Consider the following 22323-nt stretch of genomic DNA (forward strand, 5'->3'; position numbering starts at 1 on the left):
AGATTTAGGCCCTCCTCAGATCCAGAAATTGCTTTCCAATTTTGTGCGCAGTATGTATTGCCTGGACTGGGGGAGGTCTGTGAGTATGGTGTGTGAGACTTTTAGACTGTAATAAATCTGTTTTTGGTGCACTCTGCAATGTGTGATGCTCTGTTGTGTTTGTGTGTGGGTACAGTAACAGGGAGGTGGATGAGCAGGCAACTTCAGGGAGATGTTTTTTTTGCTTCTAATGATCATAATTGTGGAGATCCGTGCACAAAAAGGCAGTGCCACATGGACTCCCGTGTAATGCAGGGTTTCTCTTCTGGAACGATCTCCATGAGCTATCCAATCAGTGGCATCTGGGCCTAAAAACCCTGCCACATGAACCAAAGGCTGCTGTAGGCAGATAAAAGCTTACGCCCAGGGAGGTCCACCCACACACACACACACACATTGTCACATGCCTAATTGCTGTGTGTGTTGTGATGGAAGATGAGGTACAGACACAAAGTAGTGTGAAAGAATAACTTCAGACAGATGGTAATGGACAGAAGCGATGTGCATGCTCATCCTAATGGGATGCTGGTTTTTCTGTTATTCTCTTCCTTAATTATCCTGTATAGGGAACAAGTGCTGTTGGTTTTCCTCGCCTCTGTGCCCACGTGTTCGGGATGTTATGGTTGCCCAGGGCTGCAATGAAAAACATGCAGATTGCTCACTTTTACAGTATATGGATCTGCGTAATGGACTCGCATAAACACAACAGAACTCTTTTCAAACATTTTTCTTATTTTTAGATAGATAGATTGATTGATTGATTGATTGATTGATTAAGTGGTTGAGTTGGTCGATTAGTGGAAGGTTTTGCTTGAGTTTGTGATACAAGACATCTCCAAATGGTTTCCCTGACATACAATATTTGTTTTTGTTGAGGCTCGGTTTCTCTGTTTGTCAGTTATGCTCTGTGCCTGTTGATGAGCTTTGACCTAAGCAATTTGTAAATCTTTTGGTCATATAATTTCATTGTTTTCGTGAATGTTCCCCTTGACACACTCAGCTGCAATGCAAAAACTTGGACTATTTGGCCTACTGTCTTTTATGTCATCAAATTGATGTGTTAAATTGCTAAAGCTCAGGACCCGGTTGCAAAAAACTCCTTAAGCTAAGAAAACCCTTAATTATTTGTATCTTGCAAGCGTTTGTTGCAACCAGCTAATCTTTTATTACTGATACACATTGCTAAATGGGAAATTAAAGGGATTGTTCACCCCCAAACCTGACTTTTTCTTCAGTGAATCACAAAAGAAGATATTGAATAATGTCTCAACTGTTTTGCGCAACTGTTTTTTTTTTTAATACCTTTTTTATGTTCCTCAGAAGAAACAAAATCAAACAGACTTGGAAGGACATGAGGGTGAGAAAATGATTTTTAATTTTGGGTCAACTGTTCATTTTTTTCAAGTTAAATGTTGTTTGGTTTTGGCAAGTCATCATGTCAGATATTTTCAGCAGTCAGTGCTTTCTACATGTTTGATTTGATTCACTTGCATAGCTTTCATCGGCGCGAGTCAAATATTGTTCTTACAATTTGATTTAATCAATGTCTTAGGTTACAGTTCCTAATAAAGTTACCGATATGCTCATGCTCAAGCTCATTCACACATCCCTCTCTTGTATTATTGACATTCACATTCAGGATTCTGTGGTGCTTTCTTAAGCTGACAGCGAAAAGATAAATCTGAGTCATCAGGAACTATTGAGCTCATCGTTCACTCCCTGTTAGTGACCCCTCCACCCGGCCACTCTAACAGGCCCATCTGGATGAGTGCGTCAGCAGTGAGGGGTGATGCCGGGATTGACTCAGGTCTCCAGTCTGGGGTGTAATTTACATCTCTTTTACCCCTCTTTTGTAGTGTCAGCAGGGCCCCCGAGCCAGGGAAGCAGATAGCCATGGTCTCTGTCTTGCGCAGCGGTTCTGCATCTGTGGTGGAACATGGCAAGAGGATGACGGAAAGAGGCTGGGGTTGCGGTATAGGAAGGCTTTTGGGAGCAGCCGGGCAGGAATGCTGTGGTTTTTTCCACAGACCAGTAGTTTATCACCACTGTGGAGCTTGTGCCATGTCGCTCAATTCCCACACCATCATAGAGACAGCATTAACAGAGTGGTAAGCCTCTTACCCAGACGCTTCGGAGCTAAGACTGATATCGCTAGTGCATTATGCATTTTTTTTATGGGTTCAGGGTTCAGACTGCGTGTTTGGGGCATTCGTGAGGCAGTAATTATTATGTCAGCCTGATTGTGTGTGCGTGCTTGAGTTTGCGTATACGTGCGCACTTATGCTTCAATAATATCCACACACTTTTGTGTTTTTCTGCGTGTTATTGCGTGCCTAAGTGTTTAGACCTTGCATTTGCAGCCTCTTAACAAGTGGCAAATCCCTATCCGGACTCAGGAACAGAAGATCAATAAATCCAGGGAGGTGACTTCTGGAAAACACCGGGTTTGTTTATGTGTATGTGGTTCTTCATTTATGGCCTGTGGTTTCACAGTATTCATATTGGTCACTCACAGAGGGTTGCTTCTTTTTGCTTTATGCCATAACCACAAATCTGTTGTTTATGCTTGTGGGAGACTAATGGCCGATTAGGATGCTACAACAGTGTTTTATAGCCACATTACGTTAAAAAATTTTTTTCTAGCATGTTGAAAATGAAGTCATGAAATTAAAAGTATATTAATATTGTGTGAATAACATTACGAGAAAAGTCATTTCCACAATAGGAATAGTGCTATACTTTATTCTCATAATTGTTACTTTAAAAATTATTATTTAATTCTCTGAACATTGGGACTTTTTTATCAATATTTTTTTTTAAATGTGGCACTAAAATGGCATTATAGAATGCTGTATGATAGATAATAAGGTGAATGTCATAAAAGTATGACTCCGATCTGCTTGAATGGAGAAAGACTGAGATCTGACAGTAATACTGCCTTCGATCATCAGCAAACCCCTGGAACCTGCAAAGATTTTCTGTGTATATCTCCAGCCATTTTTCTTATTTCTGGTGTTGCAATAGTTAACTGCATTTTGCCTTTATAAGACATAATAATATTTTAATTTAGCTTCTTTAGGCCATATCACACCATTGATAATGATCAATTGATAATGTTAACTGCTACAACCTGCAATGAACCAGTGAACTGAATCAGATCAGTCAGATTGGTGAAAAAATCATGCAAGTATTGTTGCCACCTCCCATCACAGCCTCTGTCAATCACAAGACTTCAGTCTCTCCCTTCTGAAATCCCTCCTCTCATGTCAGTCTCTCTTTCACTTCTTTCAGTTTCACCATTGACATTATTAGACCTGCTCTTTGTTGAAAAGTAAACACAAATGAACTGAACGGGTTCATGTTTCCCGAAGCATTTCTAGCGCATACTCCTTCTTTTTTTCTGAGTCAAATGCATTTTGAAAGCAACTTTCATACCAAGACTGTGATTTTAATGCTCATCTTAGCATTTCTTCATGACTGGGCAGGGTGGGGGTGGTGCGGGGCGCTGGTGGTTGAGGGTCTCTGGGGTTGAGGAGGCCGACAGTGACTTGTAATGCTGCAGGATAGGGGGAGTGGAGGAGAGCAAAAGAGCATGTGGCAGAGAAAATGTAAAGGAGGAAGATGGGGAGGGTGGAAGAGCAGAGGAGGAAACAGCCAAGTGCCAGTTCTCATAAATTATACAAACACTTGAAGAAAAAGAGCATTAAAGGGACAGTTCACCCAAAAAAATAAAAACGGTCACCCTTATAACATTCAAATCATTTGTTTTTCCTTTCAGATAATAAAAAATATACTGGTATTTTTTTCTTACACTGAAAGGGAATTTCAAGTTTCAAGCTTCAAAAAGGACCTTTAAAGTCTCATAAAAGTGATCCATATGACTCATGTGCTATATATTAATACTTACTACTATTATTACTTCTAGATTTTGTGAGAAAATTACATTTATACATAAATATACACAGTACACACATATATTATGTAAACAAAAACGTTTATTTTGGATGTGATTAATCACGATTAATTGTTTGACAGCACTAGAGAAAATTAAAGTTGTTATTCACTGATAATCTTTGCCATCCATTGAGCTATTAACTGCTGATAAACTGATTCATTAAAAAGATCTAACTGAAAAGAAAAACTCATTCATCAATCAAAACGGTGCCACAGGAGCTAGAAAAAAATTATCACAAAAAGCTGTTGTATTGCTTCAGAAGTCTATTGGACTCCGTTACTTTCATCATGCTCTTCTTGAAGCCCGAAAGCACCAGACTTTAAAAAGAAACTCATACTGTACATGCTTAGAGTAAAGGATTTTCACTTTTGGATTAACTATTTTTTTTAGCTAAAGAAGCACAGAAAGAGGAAAAACCCCTTTAGACTAAACCCCCAACTAAGGCTGTGGCCATAAACATCAGGTTACATTTAAAAGTCTTGCTGCATTGCAAGGAAAAACTAAGCCAGGAAATGACTGTAATCACAGCCAGCCAGGAAACCAGCACTCTGATCGAGAGCGGGAGATGGTGTGTGTGGACACAGTCTCAGAGCAAATTATGTTAATGGTGCAGTGCAGTACAGTACAGTCCGATCCGGAGCGGCATGTTACGTGTCCACTCAGGAGAGGCCGTCCTTCAGTGTCTCTACACACACAGACCTGAGGCTCAAACAACTCCATTTCCTCTGCATAAGAGAAATGCAATCTAAAGGCCAGGCCTCGGTTGAGAACAAGTGGTCTAGAGTGAGAGTGAGACAAAGAGCAAGACATACTTCATGACAACAGAGAAAAATAGACACTCCAAATCATTCTGCATTTGTGGCTCCACTTGCATGGCACTCTCATTCCTGGTTAGTTGATGCTCTTATCGTAGAGTGAGAGGACATGACAATTAAACTACACAAGCAGAGTTGATACATTAGAGGGCTAGTTCACTCAAAAATGACAATTTTGTCATCATTTATTCACCCTCTTGTCGTTTCAAATGTGTATGACTTACTTTCTTCTGCAGAACACAAAATAAGTTATTTTGAAAAGTGTCTGTACAATAGAAGTCAGTGTTGTTTTGGGCCCCACTAGCTTTCATTGTATGGACAAAAATAGATCAAATAATCTTCATAATATCTCTTCTTGTAGTTCTTTTTCAAAGAAAGCTGTACAGGTTTAAAATGAAAAGAGGGTGAATAAATGTCCAAATTTTAATTTTTGAGTGAAATATCCCTTTAAACCTTTGTGTAAATGTGTGACAATGTATGGTTCGAATCTATAACTTTGTCCACAAAAATAGTTTAAGGCTCCATTAATTTTTTCAGTAGTTTTTAATTTATTGGATTAGAATTTTAAAATATTTTTACTCATAATTTCTGCCTGATGAAATGCTTTAGAGCTTGGCATAACTAAAAAGGTATATATATTATAAAAATAGCCATGGAGTTGTATGATTTTAATAATTTACCCGACTTTTTCAGGTCTAGAAATATTATTTTTTTTTAAATTAGGCTACTGCATATATCCAGATTATCTAAAACAGTAGGAACCCTTATTTTTCAAAGACGAAAAAAAAATTCATAAGAAATATATGATTTTTAAAATTGTTTTAACTATTTTAATGCTTGTATGTTGTCTTATTTAAAATCCGTTTTAAGTAATCTTGAGGGCTTCTTGTAAGGTTGCTGAGGCCCAAGATGAGAACTACTGTTGTAGGTAAATGTTTGGGAGGAGAGGTTTTCCATCATGGAGAAAATGTGCTTCTTCAATGTGTGGGTCTAAATGAGAAAACCTGGGTTAGGTGCAATCTCCAGAAATTGGATTATAGCAATATCAGATAGCTGCAAAGAGGAAGTTGATGGAAAACCAAATTGTTCTTGGCACATTTATTTAGCTAAAGCTGTTTTTTTTTCAAATAACATCCTCACTTCATAACATCATATTTTCCAAAGCCTTGTTCATTAAAGTTTTGCTCTAGCCTCCAAAATTTCAGATAGTGTCTAGTTATCCATAAATTACAGTCAGTGTCCCTGATTAACAGATGAGCATGTATTTTGGATGCAGATCCTCCATATTGGATGCTGATGTCCTACCTGGCTGCTTAACAAGCTTAACCAAGTTAGTTTTGATGGTATTGGATGTTGGTCCAATAGATCTATGCCACTTCCCGTCCTATAGGAAGACAGAGAAAACATCAGGTGCAGATGCAGTGACTCAACCCCAGTCCAAATGCGGTGACTGTGGCCATGCCAAACAAAGCTGACTAAAGCTCTGCGGGTCTCCAGAGGCCTGAGCCTCTCTGAAAATTGCCGCCATTAGAGCCAACACACTCCCTCCTGCAGAGCGGCTGCCTCAGCACTCTACCAGCCAATCAATAAGTGGAAATGGAGCCCAAATTCTTGAAAAGGCGGACTCCACAACACATTGGTCTTCACATGCACATGTCCCACAGCAGACTTTATCACTAACATTTCTACAAGGTTGCAAGCATTTGCATACTTTTATGGCTTGTGAGACTGTCTGTTGTTTCTTGAGCTGTAAATTGTGTAGGCAAATTTATTGAACAAAATTAAATTATTAATCAGTATCTACTCATATCACCCATTTATGATTAACCCATTTAAATAATTATATAATAATGCTTTCAAGAAAAATTCAGGATACACTCAGTAAAAGCAAATATTATCTTATGCAGTTTAACCCCTCAGGTGAATTTATCTATATATTATATTATATTATATTATATTATATTATATTATATTATATTATATTATATTATATTATATTATATTATATTATATATTATATTTAGGGCTGTCAGTCGATTAAAAATTTTAAACTAATTAATTATGATGCGTCGATTAGTTAATCTAATTCATCGCAAAATAAGTTTGATTGAAAATACCCACAAAAGATTATTTAAAGCTATTTCTGTGTTAAATGAGAAAGGATCAAGTAGACATTACAAATTGTAGCTTTAGAAAAAAATATTTTATTTGATTCAACATAAAATGTATTAGGCTACACATAAACATTTAGGCTACAGCGGCCTAACATAGCCTAAACTATGGCACATAAAAGAAGATAATTTGAGAAACATCTCAGTATCTTTTGTTCATGCAATGAAAGTTATTGGTAACTAAAACAGCTTTGTTACCAACAGTCTACTTCTTATGTTCCACAAAAGAAAGGTTTGAAATGACATGTGGGTGAGTAAATGACAGAATTAAAATTTTTGAACTATCCCTTTTAATGTAAAAAAAAAAAATGAAATGCTACTCTAAATAAGAAACTAAATCTGCCAGCAGGTGGCGGTAAATGTATTTATGAGTCATTCATTAATTCCAACGGCTGATTCATTCAGGAATTAAGTAAACGGCTCTCTTTATGAATGGGCTTTTGAATCATTGGTTAACACGATTCGTTCAAAACGCGAAAAACTAAAAAAAACTAAACACCTCTGTGTTGCTCGGAGACACACAACAGGTCTGCTGTAGCTTTTTAGGTAATATTTTCGTTGGCAAAATTGAACAAATACGCACAATATTGTGTTTAAAATATAACGCAATATCAGCTTCTTATTTACTGAGCTGTTGTGTAAAATCACATTTAAACTTGTGATATTCAGGACAAAATCAGTACTCAATACTGCTCTCCCTGCATGCTCGTGTGATATAGTATGATATAAATATGAGACAAAAACTCATACGGGGCATTTTTTGCCCCCAATATCTTGAATTTTAGGGCATAGCTGCATTTATGGAGTTGTTGCCCTGCATCATATTTGTCAACAGTCAACTATATGAAATGTAAGATGATGCACAGTTCTGGGGGCGGGGCCAGTGCGTTAACTGTGTTAAAATATTTTAATCGCGTTATTTTTAAGTTTAATTAAGTTAACCCGTTAAACTGATTCTAAATTAAGTTTTGCATTGAATGAAACAACTATTTGAATTATTTATATAAATCACATATTTTATATTTTTTCATGACAAAATCCTAAAAAAAAATTTTTTTACTGCTTTTTCTTCATGTTCTACTTCCTAATACTATTTTGAAGTTTAAATTAAATTTTGAATCCCAGATTTTCCACATTGGTCTCAAACGTTTTTTGCTTTGATCTTCATTAAGAAGTACGTTATGCGCTTCTTCCTCAGATAACAGAGTCTGGAAAGTTTTTAGCAAGTGTCTTAGAATCTGCATTAGCACAGAGATTGTGAAGCTCAGAAAAGGGAACAATCCCTTCTGTTGCACCAGACTTCTCATAAAGACAGGGCTCAGAAGAAAGTGAGAGAGATTTAGAAGAAAGAAGGGGATTGTTGAGAGAGAGATGGCAGAATCAGAAGAACAGCACAGCATTAGCTGATCACTGGGGACGAGGAGGGCTCAGGCTTAATATTTTGCTTAATTCAGCTTTTAATTATCAATTTTGTTGAGCTGTGCAGTGACTGCATTATCAAAAGGCCTCTTTGTAATCTCTCCTGGTTCTCAGACACACCATTACAGAAATGAGTTCACACACACACACACACACACACACTTCAGACTGACAGGAGAGCAGTTTTTCATTTCAATATTGTATCCCCTCCTCTCCTTGTCAATGTCAGAGTGATGGAGAGAGACACACTTAATCCAGTCAGAAAAACATCTAGAACACCTTTGCAGTGCCGGATGGGTATTATGTTAATTCCCTGGATCCCCAGTTGGCAAAATGCTGGGTTGTCTTGATGTAGCAAAACTCCTGCATCATTGGAGTTCAGTGGCAAACCAGAGGCGGAAGGGTGGCCTGATTGATGTGACTTGGAACACTAAGAGCTTATTGGTTATGCTGTGTTGGTTGCCATGGTGAGGGATGCAGGAAGTAACTCATGTGATAAACCATGAGATACCAATACAATTGTATCCAACTTTTTCACAGTACAGTATGTTTTACAACATTAATTTCTCAGAAGCCTTGCATGTGTGTGTACATATGCATTGATCTTAATCTCAATTTAAGAATTGGAACCTTTAGTTCATGACTGTGAATAGGAATGACAGGAAGATTTCACTGAAATATATTTCAAAGAAAGTCATGTACCTAAAAATAAATAATACAAAATCATGAAATAAAATAATATAAAACGCTAATTTTGAATAGATTATACAGTGGGGAAAAAAAGTATTTAGTCAGCCACCAATTGTGGAAGTTCTCCCACTCCATGGTATTGATATGTCATTTAATTGATATATCATTCTAAAATATAATGAAATATTAATGTATTTAATAAATACCATTTACAGTATGTTGTATTTCAGACATTGATTATTAATAATTATATGGGAGATTCCCTTATGTCGTGGTATGATAACGTTACAATGATAACACGATAACACTGTATAAAATGTAAACTACATCTTATTCAGTTATTTGAATTTCAATTCCTTCAGTTCAAATTTGAATTAAAATTCTGCATCCTGTTACCTGCCTTTTGAATTGAATTGAATTTAAAAGTCATTCTCTATTCAGTTCGACATGGTGCTCAGCTGTAGTTTGTGGGACTGAGTATATGTTGCAGGCCTGGAGTCAGACACATGTCGCATGAAATCAAACTCTTGCAAACAGCAAGTCCTTTCCATAGCATTCAGATGCCTGCAACAATGCACGCACAGGCGTCTTATTTGTTTTCCTACAAAGTTATATAGAATTGTTTTTGCTGTCTTGTTTGCAGTCTGTTTTCAAGTGATATAGTGTGTTAGTTTTTCTTTCTCCGTCTCTTCCTGTATCCACTGTGTCTTAAGCTTGTGTTTGTTCAAGACCTTTTCCCTTCCCTCCTATTTTGAGCCCCTGCTCTCCTCCATCCATTCATCTCTCCATCTCAGATCCCCTTACACTCACCCCCCGCTCACGCTTTCATGTTGACTTTGTTGCTGAGGGCCGATGAAACAGCCCACTGGCCGCTCTGAGCTGAAACACATGCTCTCCAGAAATTATGGTTGGGCCTGCCAGCGGGGGGCTGTGGGGAATTCTGTGTTTTCTTCCGTCCAACTGAGCCAACCTTAGATAACTGTTCAGTCTCCGTGCAGGGTTGTTTTCACTGCGCTCTCTGGTTTCCGTCTCGCTCGGCTAATGTGTTGTGTGGGCACTCATTTTGCTGGAGAGGTTTCCGGTGATGGAGACTGGAGTTTCGGGGGCCCGTGGCTCTCTGCCGTGTGGACAAAACAGCATGTTCTTTTTGTGTAGTAAAAGGCTGTTCGGTAGCCCTGAGGTCTGGGAAATCCAATTACCTGTTAGGCCTGTTTCGCACCTAAGTGTTTTTCTGCCCATATTTACAGGTTACAGAATTCACACTGTCTGCTTTCTGTTCAGTAAATCGGACTGAATCCAGATAGTTTTATCAGTTTATCGCTACAGTTTGGGCTTTGGGTTATGTTCTGTGTAGTTAAATTAACATTTTGATGTAAATGTGATCCCACTCCTTATGGAAATTAGGTGTCACAACAATCAAGGTTGTAATATCAATAGCTATTCATTATAAATGAGCAGCTCCCGATTACCATTTTATATTTTATGATCATTATTAAAATAAATATTCAATGTACTAACAGAAACCACTTGATGTTTCCAGATAGAACTGAAGCTTCAATAACACACTGCGTTTGGAATTGTTTTATTGCTCAGAGGTTACTCTTTCATGCCTCAGGAGATCTGGAGATCTGTCTAATTCGGCATTATTTTAGTATGATATTAGTTACATTTTTATTTAGAAATATGTCCATGTAGCTTTAATGAAGTTTTATTTCAGTTTTCGTTTTTGTAATTGTCGTACTTTATTTCATTTTATTTTATTTCATTTATTTTAATACATAATTGTATATGTATCAATTAGTTGTCAAAGCAACATTTCTATTTTTCATTTAAATATTTTAAAAATGTAATCTAATATTTATATTTTATTTAATCTCCATTTCAATTATCAAACATTCTTTTTTTAATATTTTAAATAGTTTTATAGAATAAATAGTTAGTTTTTCATAATTTCAATTACCAAAAAAGATTTATAATAGTTTTAATTCTTTGTTTTCTAATTTCTAAAAATTTTTTTACAATCAACATATCTCAGATATCAAAATTTCTTTGGAGGAATAAAAATAGATGCAGATGGGAACGTTGTATATAAAGTATGTAAAACTATAAAGTAGTGAAATGTTCATATTAAAATTAATTTTTTCTTTGTAGACTTTGACATTTTGTGAAGCTCTGAAAATTGCTGGGATCTCCTAATGTCTAGGAAAGTGAGATTACTAGGATCTTTTTGTCAGGAGAAAATTCTGAGACTCATCTTTTCTATTGCTCTCCATTTAACCATATTAATAACTGAAATGTTTAAGAGATCTCGTTTGTAATTTTTCTTTCCCATGAAAAATGTACTGTATATTCTGGAAAAAAATGCTTACAGGGTGTACTGTTTAATTACAGTGTACATATACAGTTTTAAAGGATGTTGCATAAAGAAATCTCATTACATATTCTATTTAGTTTCCTCTTCGCTGAAGCTATCTAGCTATTAAGAAAAATCCGTTCTAATGTGTTGAGCACTCAGTCAGTGCCATATTAAGAGGATCTCTCTGCGCACACCACCAGCACTCAAGCGTAGCTCTGCAGCTTTCAAATCAGTTCAGCTCCTCTGTTTACCAGCAATCAAAATGGAGCATTTCTTCCTGTAATTTCAGCCTTGCTCTACATAGTGTGCATTACAGTTTTTCAAAAAACCTTGGGTCTCCATTTTCGTGCTTTGTTGCATTGCATCACGTTACTTCAACAAATACCCGGGTTTTTAAATCTGCATGTGGGGATATAGTGATGGATAACGCATTGTTTCATGTGGGTGTCACCGCTGATTTGTGGTGGATACGGTTAGTAGTGGCTGCCAGTTCCCAACAGCCTTTAATTCCTGATAAGATTCAGTTCCCTGCTTTAAAAAACAAAACAGGGTAATGAATTGGTTTTTGCTTTTTCATAACTGCCACTCTAACTTAATCCGTCGGGTCCATACTGAGTGTGGAATGAAACCGTTCCTCTCTTTTGTGTCCCATGTGGAGACACAGGAGGAACAGTCTGGCGTGTTGTTCACACAGAGAACTATTCCCCTCTGAGCACACAGCAGCACAGTATCAGGAAAGCAGCTTTGCCCTGCTGTTTAGCCAGCAATAAGAGTTATAATCCTTCCACTTTAGGTTCTGCTGAATTCCATTTGGGTTGAGGTCAGCTCCGTTATTACACTGATTATTCCCCGACGAAAGTGGAAAGTTTGTGGATTAGATCATGACAGGGGTTGTTTCTTTGTGTATCAGTACAAATTCTAGGTCAGTTCTGCTACACAAAACATTAGCTTAATAAATTAGTCGGACCTCTGCGTTATTCTCTCAGAACCCTTGTGTTCTGTCTGGAGTCTGAAAGACCCCTTGGCCATTTTAATAGCTGATGTTGCATCATGGATGTTATGTTACTTATGCGTTGGGTCCCCCAGACGAATATTCTCTGATTAGTCTTCACAGTACAATAGCACAGTTTATACTATTATTGTGCAAATTTTCCCTCTTCTTTATTTTATTGTTGAGTTTATTATTGTTGAGGCTTATTTCTGTCCACTATCATTAAAGATGACTGACAATTAGCATACAGTTTGGATTGGAGGTACGGTTCTGTACTGGGCAAGAACTCTCTTTGCATCCATGCAGCCTAGAGCAGGCAGAGCAGTGATAACCACCTAGGGTAAACAGAACAGAACCAACATAAATGTATTGCAGATATCATTCATGTTCAGTAATTCATTGTACACATTTTAGAAATTAGTCTGATTCAAAGGAGAATCAGAAGGCCGAATCCTGACTGGACGAGAGGAGCTGAGGATGGAGGAGGGTAATTTGCTACTGAGCAATGCAAAAATTGTTGATAATACTGAAGAACCTTATATATGAATGCTGAGATAGGTGTTGTATTCCTATAGGTAGACGTGGTTCAGCTGAGAGTAAGCTGATGCAAACTTAACTGACGTGACCTGTCAGAACTAACGCTACGCTTGATTTTTGAGCCTAAATTGATTTTTGACTTAATTCAAAATAACTCACAATAATTTGACACGTATCAAAAAGAGGTTCCTTAAAGCAAAAGTTTACCAAAATATGCAAATTTGATGAAAATTCTCTCACCGTCAGGCCATCTAAGATGTAGATAATGTTTCTTTATTGGAACAGATTTGGAAAAATTTTGTATTAAATCACTTGTTCTGCAGTGAATGGGTGCCGTCAGAATGAGAGTCCAAGCTACTGATAAAAACATCATAATAATCCACAAGTAATCCAAATGACTCCAGTCCATCAGTTAATATATCTTGTGAAGTGAAATCTGCATGTTTGTAATAGCCAAATTCATTGTTAAGGCATTTTGATTTTAAATAATCATTTCTGGCCAAAATAGGCCATAATAAGCCTTTTTTCCCCAAAAACATTTTGAGTCTCCATTAATTTTGATGTGCAAGAAGTAATTTTTTTGTAACGGACCGATAGAAAGCATTTTATATTAAAATTCAATCACTTTTGACCCAGTCTGTGCTTAAACTTTTGAATCCAAATTTTTTTTACATAGTTTTCCAAACAAAACCATTTGAAGCACTTGCAAAAAAGTTTTTCTTAAATGAAAAAGGTTTTAAGAGAAAAACTGATTGAGACTCAAAACGTTGAGGCAAAAAAATACTGGTTTGGCTTTTTTTTGTATACACAGTAAAGACAAATAACTAACTAGTATTCCAGATAGTTGTATCTAATAGATCTAATAAAAATTTAGATTTTTTATTGTATTTGTTTGTGTTTTTGCTAAAATGACAACCACTGTAAGTCACATTTCACACTAAAAAAAAAATCATGTCTAATTTGTCATTAGATTAAAGCTGCCTACTGAGTTTTCAGTTTATCAAAATAACATTAAAACAATTTTAAGGGGAAACTAAAGCTTAACTTCATAAACACTGTTAGAGAAATTCTGGTTAAGCAATGGTATGTAGCAGGTACTGACACAGCCTGACATCTGGGCACAGCACTGCGTGTCTCTGGGCAAAGTGTGTGTGTGTGTTTGTGTCGTCTTGTCAGGCTGTGTTCGGCTGAATCAAGGGGTCAACCAGGGGCTGGATTAGACGGGTGAGAGACTGAAACATGCGAAGCCTGTCCTTGCTGCCGCTGATAACCTCAGACAGCCACTGTTCTGGGTCAGGAAGAGAGTAGTGGGGGGCGTGAGGCACAACGTAGAGAGAGAACAAAAAAAGTTGGTGACCTTCCTGTGGACGAGGATTAAAGTGTGCTTCCTGTGCACATCCCCCCCTGTTCTTTTCCCAGGGTCCCTCTGACACCAGCACCGCAGTCTCAGCCTGAGCCTCGACTTTGGGGCGGGGTCTATATTTAGCTCTCCAGGGTCACACGACTGCTTGGCTAACCAGTGTAGCTTCTCAAAGTCTGCCCTAAACCAGTTTGAGTAGTGTTCATGTGATTAACACTAACTGGGATGTGCGGCACGAGGCCTGTCTGCACGGGTCATATACTAACACATGCACACACACACACACACACATGCATTCAGTTATGACAGCGTGCAGGTTGCATACTTAAACCTCTCACACAAAATTTCCATTGAACTCACAACAGGTGCATATGCACATGATTTTGTTCTTTCCTTCATACTAGTGTTGATGAATATGTTTTTATTTAAAATGAAACAGTTAGTAATTACTAGGATATTACATTCCTAAAACATCTCCATTAAAGTGTTTATCCATAAACTATAGTTGTACGTCACTCTTTTAGTGTATCCTTGTGCTTCATAAAGAAAATATCTTCAAGTAAAGCAGAAAGATCTTCGAGTAAAGCCAAGTGTGGCATTATCAAAACCAGTTGATGCACAATAACCTCCTTTAGTCTAGACTCAATTAGTTATTTTGGTTTTATGAAACTTACAATGAAATATAAAGCACATAGTTTTTGTTACCCTGCAATAAGTAAGACTTTTTGTGGAGTCAGTGCAATTTAATGTTTCATTAAAAAGCTCCATTAAAAATATCAGTTTCCTAATTCCAGTTTGGGACAATTTACAACAGTGGCATTTTTGATATGGGAAAATGAAATAAATTTAAGGTAATTATCTCAGAATACAGAGAACATAATATTTCTTGTGTGTAATTTCCAATCAAGTTGTAATTTTGTCAAATTATGTGACAATATTATTTAACTGTGTGTATTTTGAATATGCAAAGTGCTAGCAAAGGAGTCAGCCATTTTATTTTCAAATGTGTTGTTCCCACCAAAGAGTGAAATGAAATACAGTATATAATTTGAGATGTGGTAGAAATTACAATGTATTGAAAATGTTCATGAATGTTCATGTTATTATTATCCAACATTGATAATATTAAGAAATATTTCTTGAGAAATCATTAGAATGATTTCTGAATAATCATGTGACACTGAAGACTGGAGTAATGGCTGCTGAAAATTCAGCTTTGCCATCACAGGAATAAATTCCATAAATAAAAAAATCGATAAAAATGGAGAAAACTATTTTAGTTACAATTATAAATTGTAATAATATTTCCCAATTTTACTGTTTTTACTGTAATATTGATCAAATAAATGCAGCATTGTTGAGAATAAGAGACTCAGTGTATAGTGAATAGCGAATAGTAGTGTATTTAAAAACTTGCAAGGTCAAAAGTGGTCAAAAGAAAGTAGTCACAGGCCTGAAGTCTGAGATGGGAAAAATGCCTCAGCTATGTGCCATATTTAGTGTTATAGTGTGTTTATGTTGAGTGTGTTTATATATAAGGCAGATTTATTTTGTTTTCCCTCTGCTGTCGTGCTCTCAGATGGTTATTCCCAACTTAATTCCTCTTCCGTCTCTTTCTCTCTTCCCTCTCTCTGTCTGTACAGACTCATACTCAGCCGCTGGCAGTGAGGGCAGTATCTCCACCTCGGTGGCCTCTCTGCCGCCCCAGGCTTCAGGCAGTTCAGCCCCAAACTCCCCAGGCTCTCGTCGCTCTGTCAGCACCCTGAAGAAATGGCTGACCAATCCAGTGCGTAAGCTGAGCGCCGGGGCGACCGGAACGGCCAAGGGGGAGCGGCAGGTCCGCAGACTGGAGGGCAAACCCCCACCTCCACCCGCCAGGAGCAGCCAAGACCTGGGCAGCCCACAAACAGAGGAGCAGTTCACCATCCTGCCAGTCATAGACAAAGACCTGGTGAGAAATTGTTTGATGTGTATTATTTTCCTAATATAAAATTAACTCTCAAACGAGGGTTATCATACTAAACACCAGTTTACACCAAGAACCATAACTATAAAGATAACCATAACAGTTTTGTTATCTGTTGCTTTAAATTCTTGAGCTTTTTTTAAAGTTTGGTGGATTCTAATTAGATGTCAATGTTTTTATCATTAGTCAGCTGAAAAAATCCTCTGTCATTATCATTATAACTGTAGTGTGAACCTCCCTATTCTCATAAAACTAGAATGATTTTTAAAAGTTCATCTTTATCGTCATCATCAATGTTATAATTGATATTTTTTTGTCCTTAAAACTAAAACCATAAAAAATTATGTTACTTGAAATAAAATAAAAAAAGATATATATAAAAAGCATATTTTATGTCAGCTAGTTGCCAAGGCAGCATTTTAATTTAGTTTAACTTAAGTACTAAACTAAACTAAACTTTAACTAAAACTTTAACTATAATAGATATATCGTTTCTCATTTTCATTTAGTTTAACTTGAAGTAGTAAAATAACGAAAACTAAAATGAATAAATAAAAATGAATAAAAACTATATAGACATAAAATAACTCAAACTAATAAAAATGACAAAAACACAACGAAATGACTAAAACTTTAGCTGAAATCAAAATTTAAAAATTAAAAGTGAAAACAGAAAATATAACAATAAAACCAAATGTAAAATATTTAATTTTAATCAGTCTCTCACATAAAACATCAGTTTACATCACAGTACAGTTGATCCTATTTTTCATTACGGTGTGTGAATTGCACCACACTGTGCTGCCAACTGCTCGCTAGAGCCCTGTGGTTTGCCTATGAACTGTTCGATGTAAACTTTAATCACTGTGACCCTCTAACACACCTGCTCGTCATAGTCACACACACAGAGAGAGGAATTATGGGTCAGCTTTATTTTGACCTGAGTATTGATGTTTATGAAAGACCGTGAAGTTTGTGGTTCCTGGTTCTTTTAAAGCAGTGTTTTGTGTGTGTGTGTGTGTGTGTGTGCAGGAGTGGAGAGATGGCCTGCCTGCTCTCGACGACTGTGATCCAGGTGTTCAGCAGTCCTACAGCTTCCAGTCGGACTCTCCACAGGGATCCACCACACTAGGACAAACACAGGTAAGTCAGATTCACAAAATCTGACTTTTGGCTTCCTTTTGAATGTTTTTTTAAACCACACAAATTTACATTTATTCATTTAGCAGACACTTTTATCCAAAGTGACTTACAATTGAGGAATACAATAAGCAATTCATCATAAAGAGGCAAATAAATGCAGGAAGGGCTTGCAATACAAAGTTTCAATACTTGTTCCGATTAGTACAAGATAGACAGGGAGAGATTAAGGAAAGAGAAAGCAAAGTTGTTGTTTTTTTAGATTAAGTCAAATGGTGATGAAAGAGATTAGTTTTCAGGTGTCACTTGAAAATTGTCAGGGATTCAACATTCCGAATAGGGGTGGAAAGTTCATTCCACCAGCCAGGAACGGTGAACGGAAAAAAAAATGGAAAGTGATTTTGTGCCTCTCAATGATGGTACAACGAGGTATCGCTCACTCGATCTCAGGCAAATGGTGATGAAAGAGATTAGTTTTCAGGTGTCACTTGAAAATTGTCAGGGATTCAACATTCCGAATAGGGGTGGAAAGTTCATTCCACCAGCCAGGAACGGTGAACGGAAAAGTTCTGGAAAGTGATTTTGTGCCTCTCAATGATGGTACAACGAGGTATCGCTCACTCGATCTCAGGCTTCTGGAGGGAATGTAGATTCTCGAAAGTGAGTTGAAGTAGGAGAGTGCTCAGCCTGTGGCTGTTCTATATGCAAGCATCAATGTCTTGAACTTGATGCGAGTTGCAACCGGGAGCCAGTGCAAGGAGATAAAGAGAGGTGTGATATGGGCCCTTTTGGGTTCGTTGAAGACCAGTCGTGCCGCTGCATTCTGAATCAATTGTAGATGTTTGATTGTGCATGATGGAAGTCTAGCTAGAAGAGCATTGCAATAGTCCAGCCTAGAAATGACAAGGGCCTGGACAAGAAGTTGAGAGAGGCCAGATGGTCATTTGACTGATGGGTCATTTGTTGCCAGGCTCTCTCCCACAGGCTGAACCTTTAAACATGAAAACACACATTGATTAAACACACTCTTCGTATATTTTTCTTGTAAAGTGGGGTCCAAAAGACTTCTATTTTGTATTTTCTATTTTAATACATTTTTATATATCAAATTAATCTGCCATGCAAAAGTTTGCGGTCAGTAAGTTTTTTTTTAATGGCTTTTATGCCTACCCAGACTGAATTTATGTGAAATATTGTTGCAAATTAAATGTACCGTTTTCTATTTTAATATATTTTAAAATTTAATTTATTCCTGTTATGATAAAGCTGAATCTTCAACTGATTTGGCGCTCCAGAAATATTTATCAATGTTGAAAAGTTATTTGTGTAAACTTTTTTAGGATTCAAAAGGACAGAATTTAATTAAACTAAAAATCTTTTGCAACATTATAAATGTCTTTACTGTCATGTTTGATCAATGTTAATGCATCAGTTCTGGATGAAAAGTATTAATCTCTTTCAGAAAAAAAAACAACATATTATCATGTTATTGTCACAAAGCAAGGTCAGACACAACAGGTAAGTGCAAAACAAGATGGTTTATTGATATGAGCAGCAGAGGAATGGAACGGGTAAGGTAAAGGCAGGTGAGTGTCAACACAGTGAATGATTCCAGGGTTCTTATCCGAGTTCTGATGGTGAGTATCTTATGCCAGGTTCGTTGGAGATCGGGGAACAGATTCCAAGGAGTCGTTGGAGGATCACGGGAGGATCAGAAGGTAAGTCTTTCTTGGAGAATTCAGTAGAGAGAGTCCAGAACAGTTCATAGGAGTGAACGGTAGACCGGACAGTGAGTGACTGTGATGTGTATTTGTAGAGTGGCTTGATTGGTGACAGCAGGTGCGGGTGATCAGAATTCAGGTGACTGATCGGGTGATTATCCTGGATGGGGACTGAAGGGACTGAGATGAATCCCTGACATTACCCCCTCTTCCAGGGGTGGCTTCTGACGCCCTCAAGCAGCGACGGGGGCGGCCACGGCTTCTGGGTGTGGGGCGACCAGGATGGGTGCGATGGAAGTCCTCCAGTAGCAAAGGGTCCAGAATGTCGTCACTGGCCACCCAGGAACGTTCCTGCGGTCCATAACCATCCCAGTCTACTAAATACTCCAGCCGACCCCCCTGTCGCCGTGAGTCCAGGATGTCTGGGACCAGGTAGATGGACAGTTGGTCAAGGATTTCTGGAGGAGGAGGTTCGTCGGGTTCGGTGGGTCCTGGAGCAGAGGGAGAGTGCGGTGTAAGGAGTGACCCATGGAAAGTGGGGTGAATTCGGTACCTGGGTGGGAGTCGGAGTTCATAAGTGACTTCGTTGATCTGCCTCTGTATCGGGAATGGACCAATGTAGGGGGGACTCAGCTTCTTACCGGGCAGGCGGAGGCGCAGATCCCGGGTGGACAGCCATACTTTCTCTCCTGGATGGTAAGAGGGAGTGGAAGTACGCCGAGCATCTGCGAAGGCCTTATGCCTCCGCACTGCACGTTGGAGATGGAGGTGAGCTGAGTCCCACACTCTCTCGCTCACTCGGAACCAGTGGTCTACAGCTGGAACTCCGACGGTTCTCCTGTACACGGGAAGAACGGGGCTGGTAACTGAGTATGCACTGAAACAGTGTGAGGCCGGTGGTGGTCTGTGTCAGGGAATTCTGTGCATACTTGGCCCAAGGGAGGAAACGGCTCCAGCTGTGTTGGTCGTCGTGACAGTATGCCCGGAGGTAACGTCCGAGTTCCTGGATCTTCCGCTCAGTCTGGCCGTTTGTCTGGGGATGGTAGCCTGAGGATAAGTTGACCGTGACCCCTAGTAGCCGGAAGAATGCCCTCCAAACGCGGGAGATAAACTGAGGTCCCCTGTCAGAGACTACATCCTCGGGGACTCCAAAGTTTCTGAAGACATGTGTGAACAAACTTTCTGCAGTGTCGAGAGCGGTTGGAAGTCCTTTGAGGGGGATTAGCTTACAGGCTTTGGAAAAACGATCTACGACTACCAAGATGCAGGTATACCTGTCTGAGTTTGGCAAGTCAGTCACAAAATCGATTCCCAGGTGATACCAGGGTCGATGTGGGATCGGCAGGGGCACTAGCTTGCCTACGGGGAGGTGATGAGGGGTCTTGGACATGGCGCAGACTGAGCAACTTCGGACGTACCTGATGATATCCTGGGTCATACTGGGCCACCAGTACCGAGCTTGGAGGAGCGAGAGAGGGTCCGTTGGCTGCCTGGGTGTCCAGAGCCCGATACATTGTGAACTGAGCCCAGAAGGGATTGTCGTTGGGAAGTGGGCACATACGTTTTCCCTTCTGGGTCTCCCGGCAGAGCAGGTTCGGTAAGAGTGTGAATGTCCTTGTCGATGTTCCATTGAAGGGGGCTTACAATCAGGGCTGGAGGGAGAATGGGCTCAGGATCGGAAGGTGTGTCTGGAGAGTGCATGCGTGAGAGGGCGTCGGCTTTATTGTTACGATTCCCGGGACGATAGGTGATGGTGAACTGAAGCCTGGTGAAGAACAATGCCCAGCGGGCTTGGCGAGGGTTAAGTGTCTTGGCTTCTCTGAGGTATTAAAGATTCTTGTGGTCGGTAATTACTGTGAACGGATGGTTTGCTCCCTCCAGCCAGTGCCGCCACTGCTCTAGGGCGAGTTTGATAGCCAACAACTCCCGGTTGCCGATGTTGTAATTCTGCTCCGCTGGGGTCAGTTTCTTAGAATAGTATGATCAAGGCTGGAGGCAAGGAGGCTCACCATAATGTTGGGACAGCACGGCCCCAATGCCGGTGGTAGAGGCGTCCACTTCCACTACGAACGGAATGTCCGGATCAGGATGATGAAGGATGAGGGCTGTGCTGAAGGCTGTTCTGAGTTTTGTGAGAGCTTCATGGGCACTGGTGGTCCAGGACAGGGACTTGGGTTTTCCTCGGAGCATGGAAGTCAAAGGAGCAGTGTGGGAACTGAAATCCTTGATGAATCAACATAGAAGTTAGCGAATCCTAGAAATCTCTGGAGCTCCTTTATGGTCTGGGGAAGAGGCCACTCCTTGACTGCATCAACCTTCCCCTGGTCCATCTGAATTCCCTCCTGGCTGACGATGTAACCCAGGAAATGCACTGTGGGGCGATGGAATTCGCATATATCATCGATGTAGACAATCACAGAGCAGTGAAGGAACTCCCGGAACACCTCGTTCATGAATCCCTGGAAGACCGATGGGGCGTTGGCTAGCCCATACGGAATTACAAGGTACTCATAGTGGCCAGATGGTGTAATGAATGCCATCTTCCACTCGTCGCCCTCCCGGATTCGAACGAGGTTGTATGCACTTCACAGGTCCAGCTTGGAGAATATGCAGGCCCCACGGAGGGGGAAGTGGATACGGCAGTTTCACTGTATGGGAGTTCAGAGTCCGATAGTCGATACAAGGCCGCAAGCCCCCGTCCTTCTTGCCCATGAAAAAGAAACTAGAAGCAGCTGGAGACGTGGAAGGTCGGATGAATCCTTGGTTAAGAGCCTCCTTGATGTATTCCTCCATCGCCTTGCGCTCCGGGATGGACAATGAGTATACTCTACCCTTGGGGAGTTTTGCTTCAGGTAGCAAGTCGATGGTGCAGTCCCATGGGCGTGATGGTAACTGGGTGGCTGCCTGCTTACTGAAGACATCCTGGAACGCCAAGTAATCAGATGGGACCGTGACCTTCTCCCGAGGTTCGGGGCTTTCGATGAGGGTAGAGGCAACTTGAGCTGAGTGAGATCCTGGGAGCGGAGTGGGTAATGACGCGATACAGTTGCGGTGACAGTGCTCGCTCCAGCGAGTCACCTCACACGAGTCCCATCTGATCTCTGGAGAATGGAGAACTAGCCAGGGGCGTCCCAGGATGATATCCACGGTGGGTCCCTCCAGT

At 39.5% G+C, this 22323-nt stretch overlaps 1 protein-coding gene across 2 annotated transcripts in view; it reads left to right on the plus strand.

Annotated features, from left to right (window-relative positions):
- Nucleotides 1-22323, plus strand: part of arhgef25a (Rho guanine nucleotide exchange factor (GEF) 25a) — an 82560-nt gene that overhangs the window by 30841 nt on the left and 29396 nt on the right. For both annotated transcript variants that reach the window (XM_016256804.1, XM_016256812.1), the window contains 2 exons: nucleotides 15977-16284; nucleotides 17332-17442. In XM_016256804.1, the coding sequence (XP_016112290.1) occupies nucleotides 15977-16284; nucleotides 17332-17442 (419 nt within the window). The remainder of the gene's footprint in view (nucleotides 1-15976; nucleotides 16285-17331; nucleotides 17443-22323) is intronic.

Source organism: Sinocyclocheilus grahami, unplaced genomic scaffold (genome assembly GCF_001515645.1).
Source record: "Sinocyclocheilus grahami isolate Dianchi unplaced genomic scaffold, SAMN03320097.WGS_v1.1 scaffold29.1, whole genome shotgun sequence".
Taxonomy (NCBI): Eukaryota; Metazoa; Chordata; class Actinopteri; order Cypriniformes; family Cyprinidae; genus Sinocyclocheilus; species Sinocyclocheilus grahami.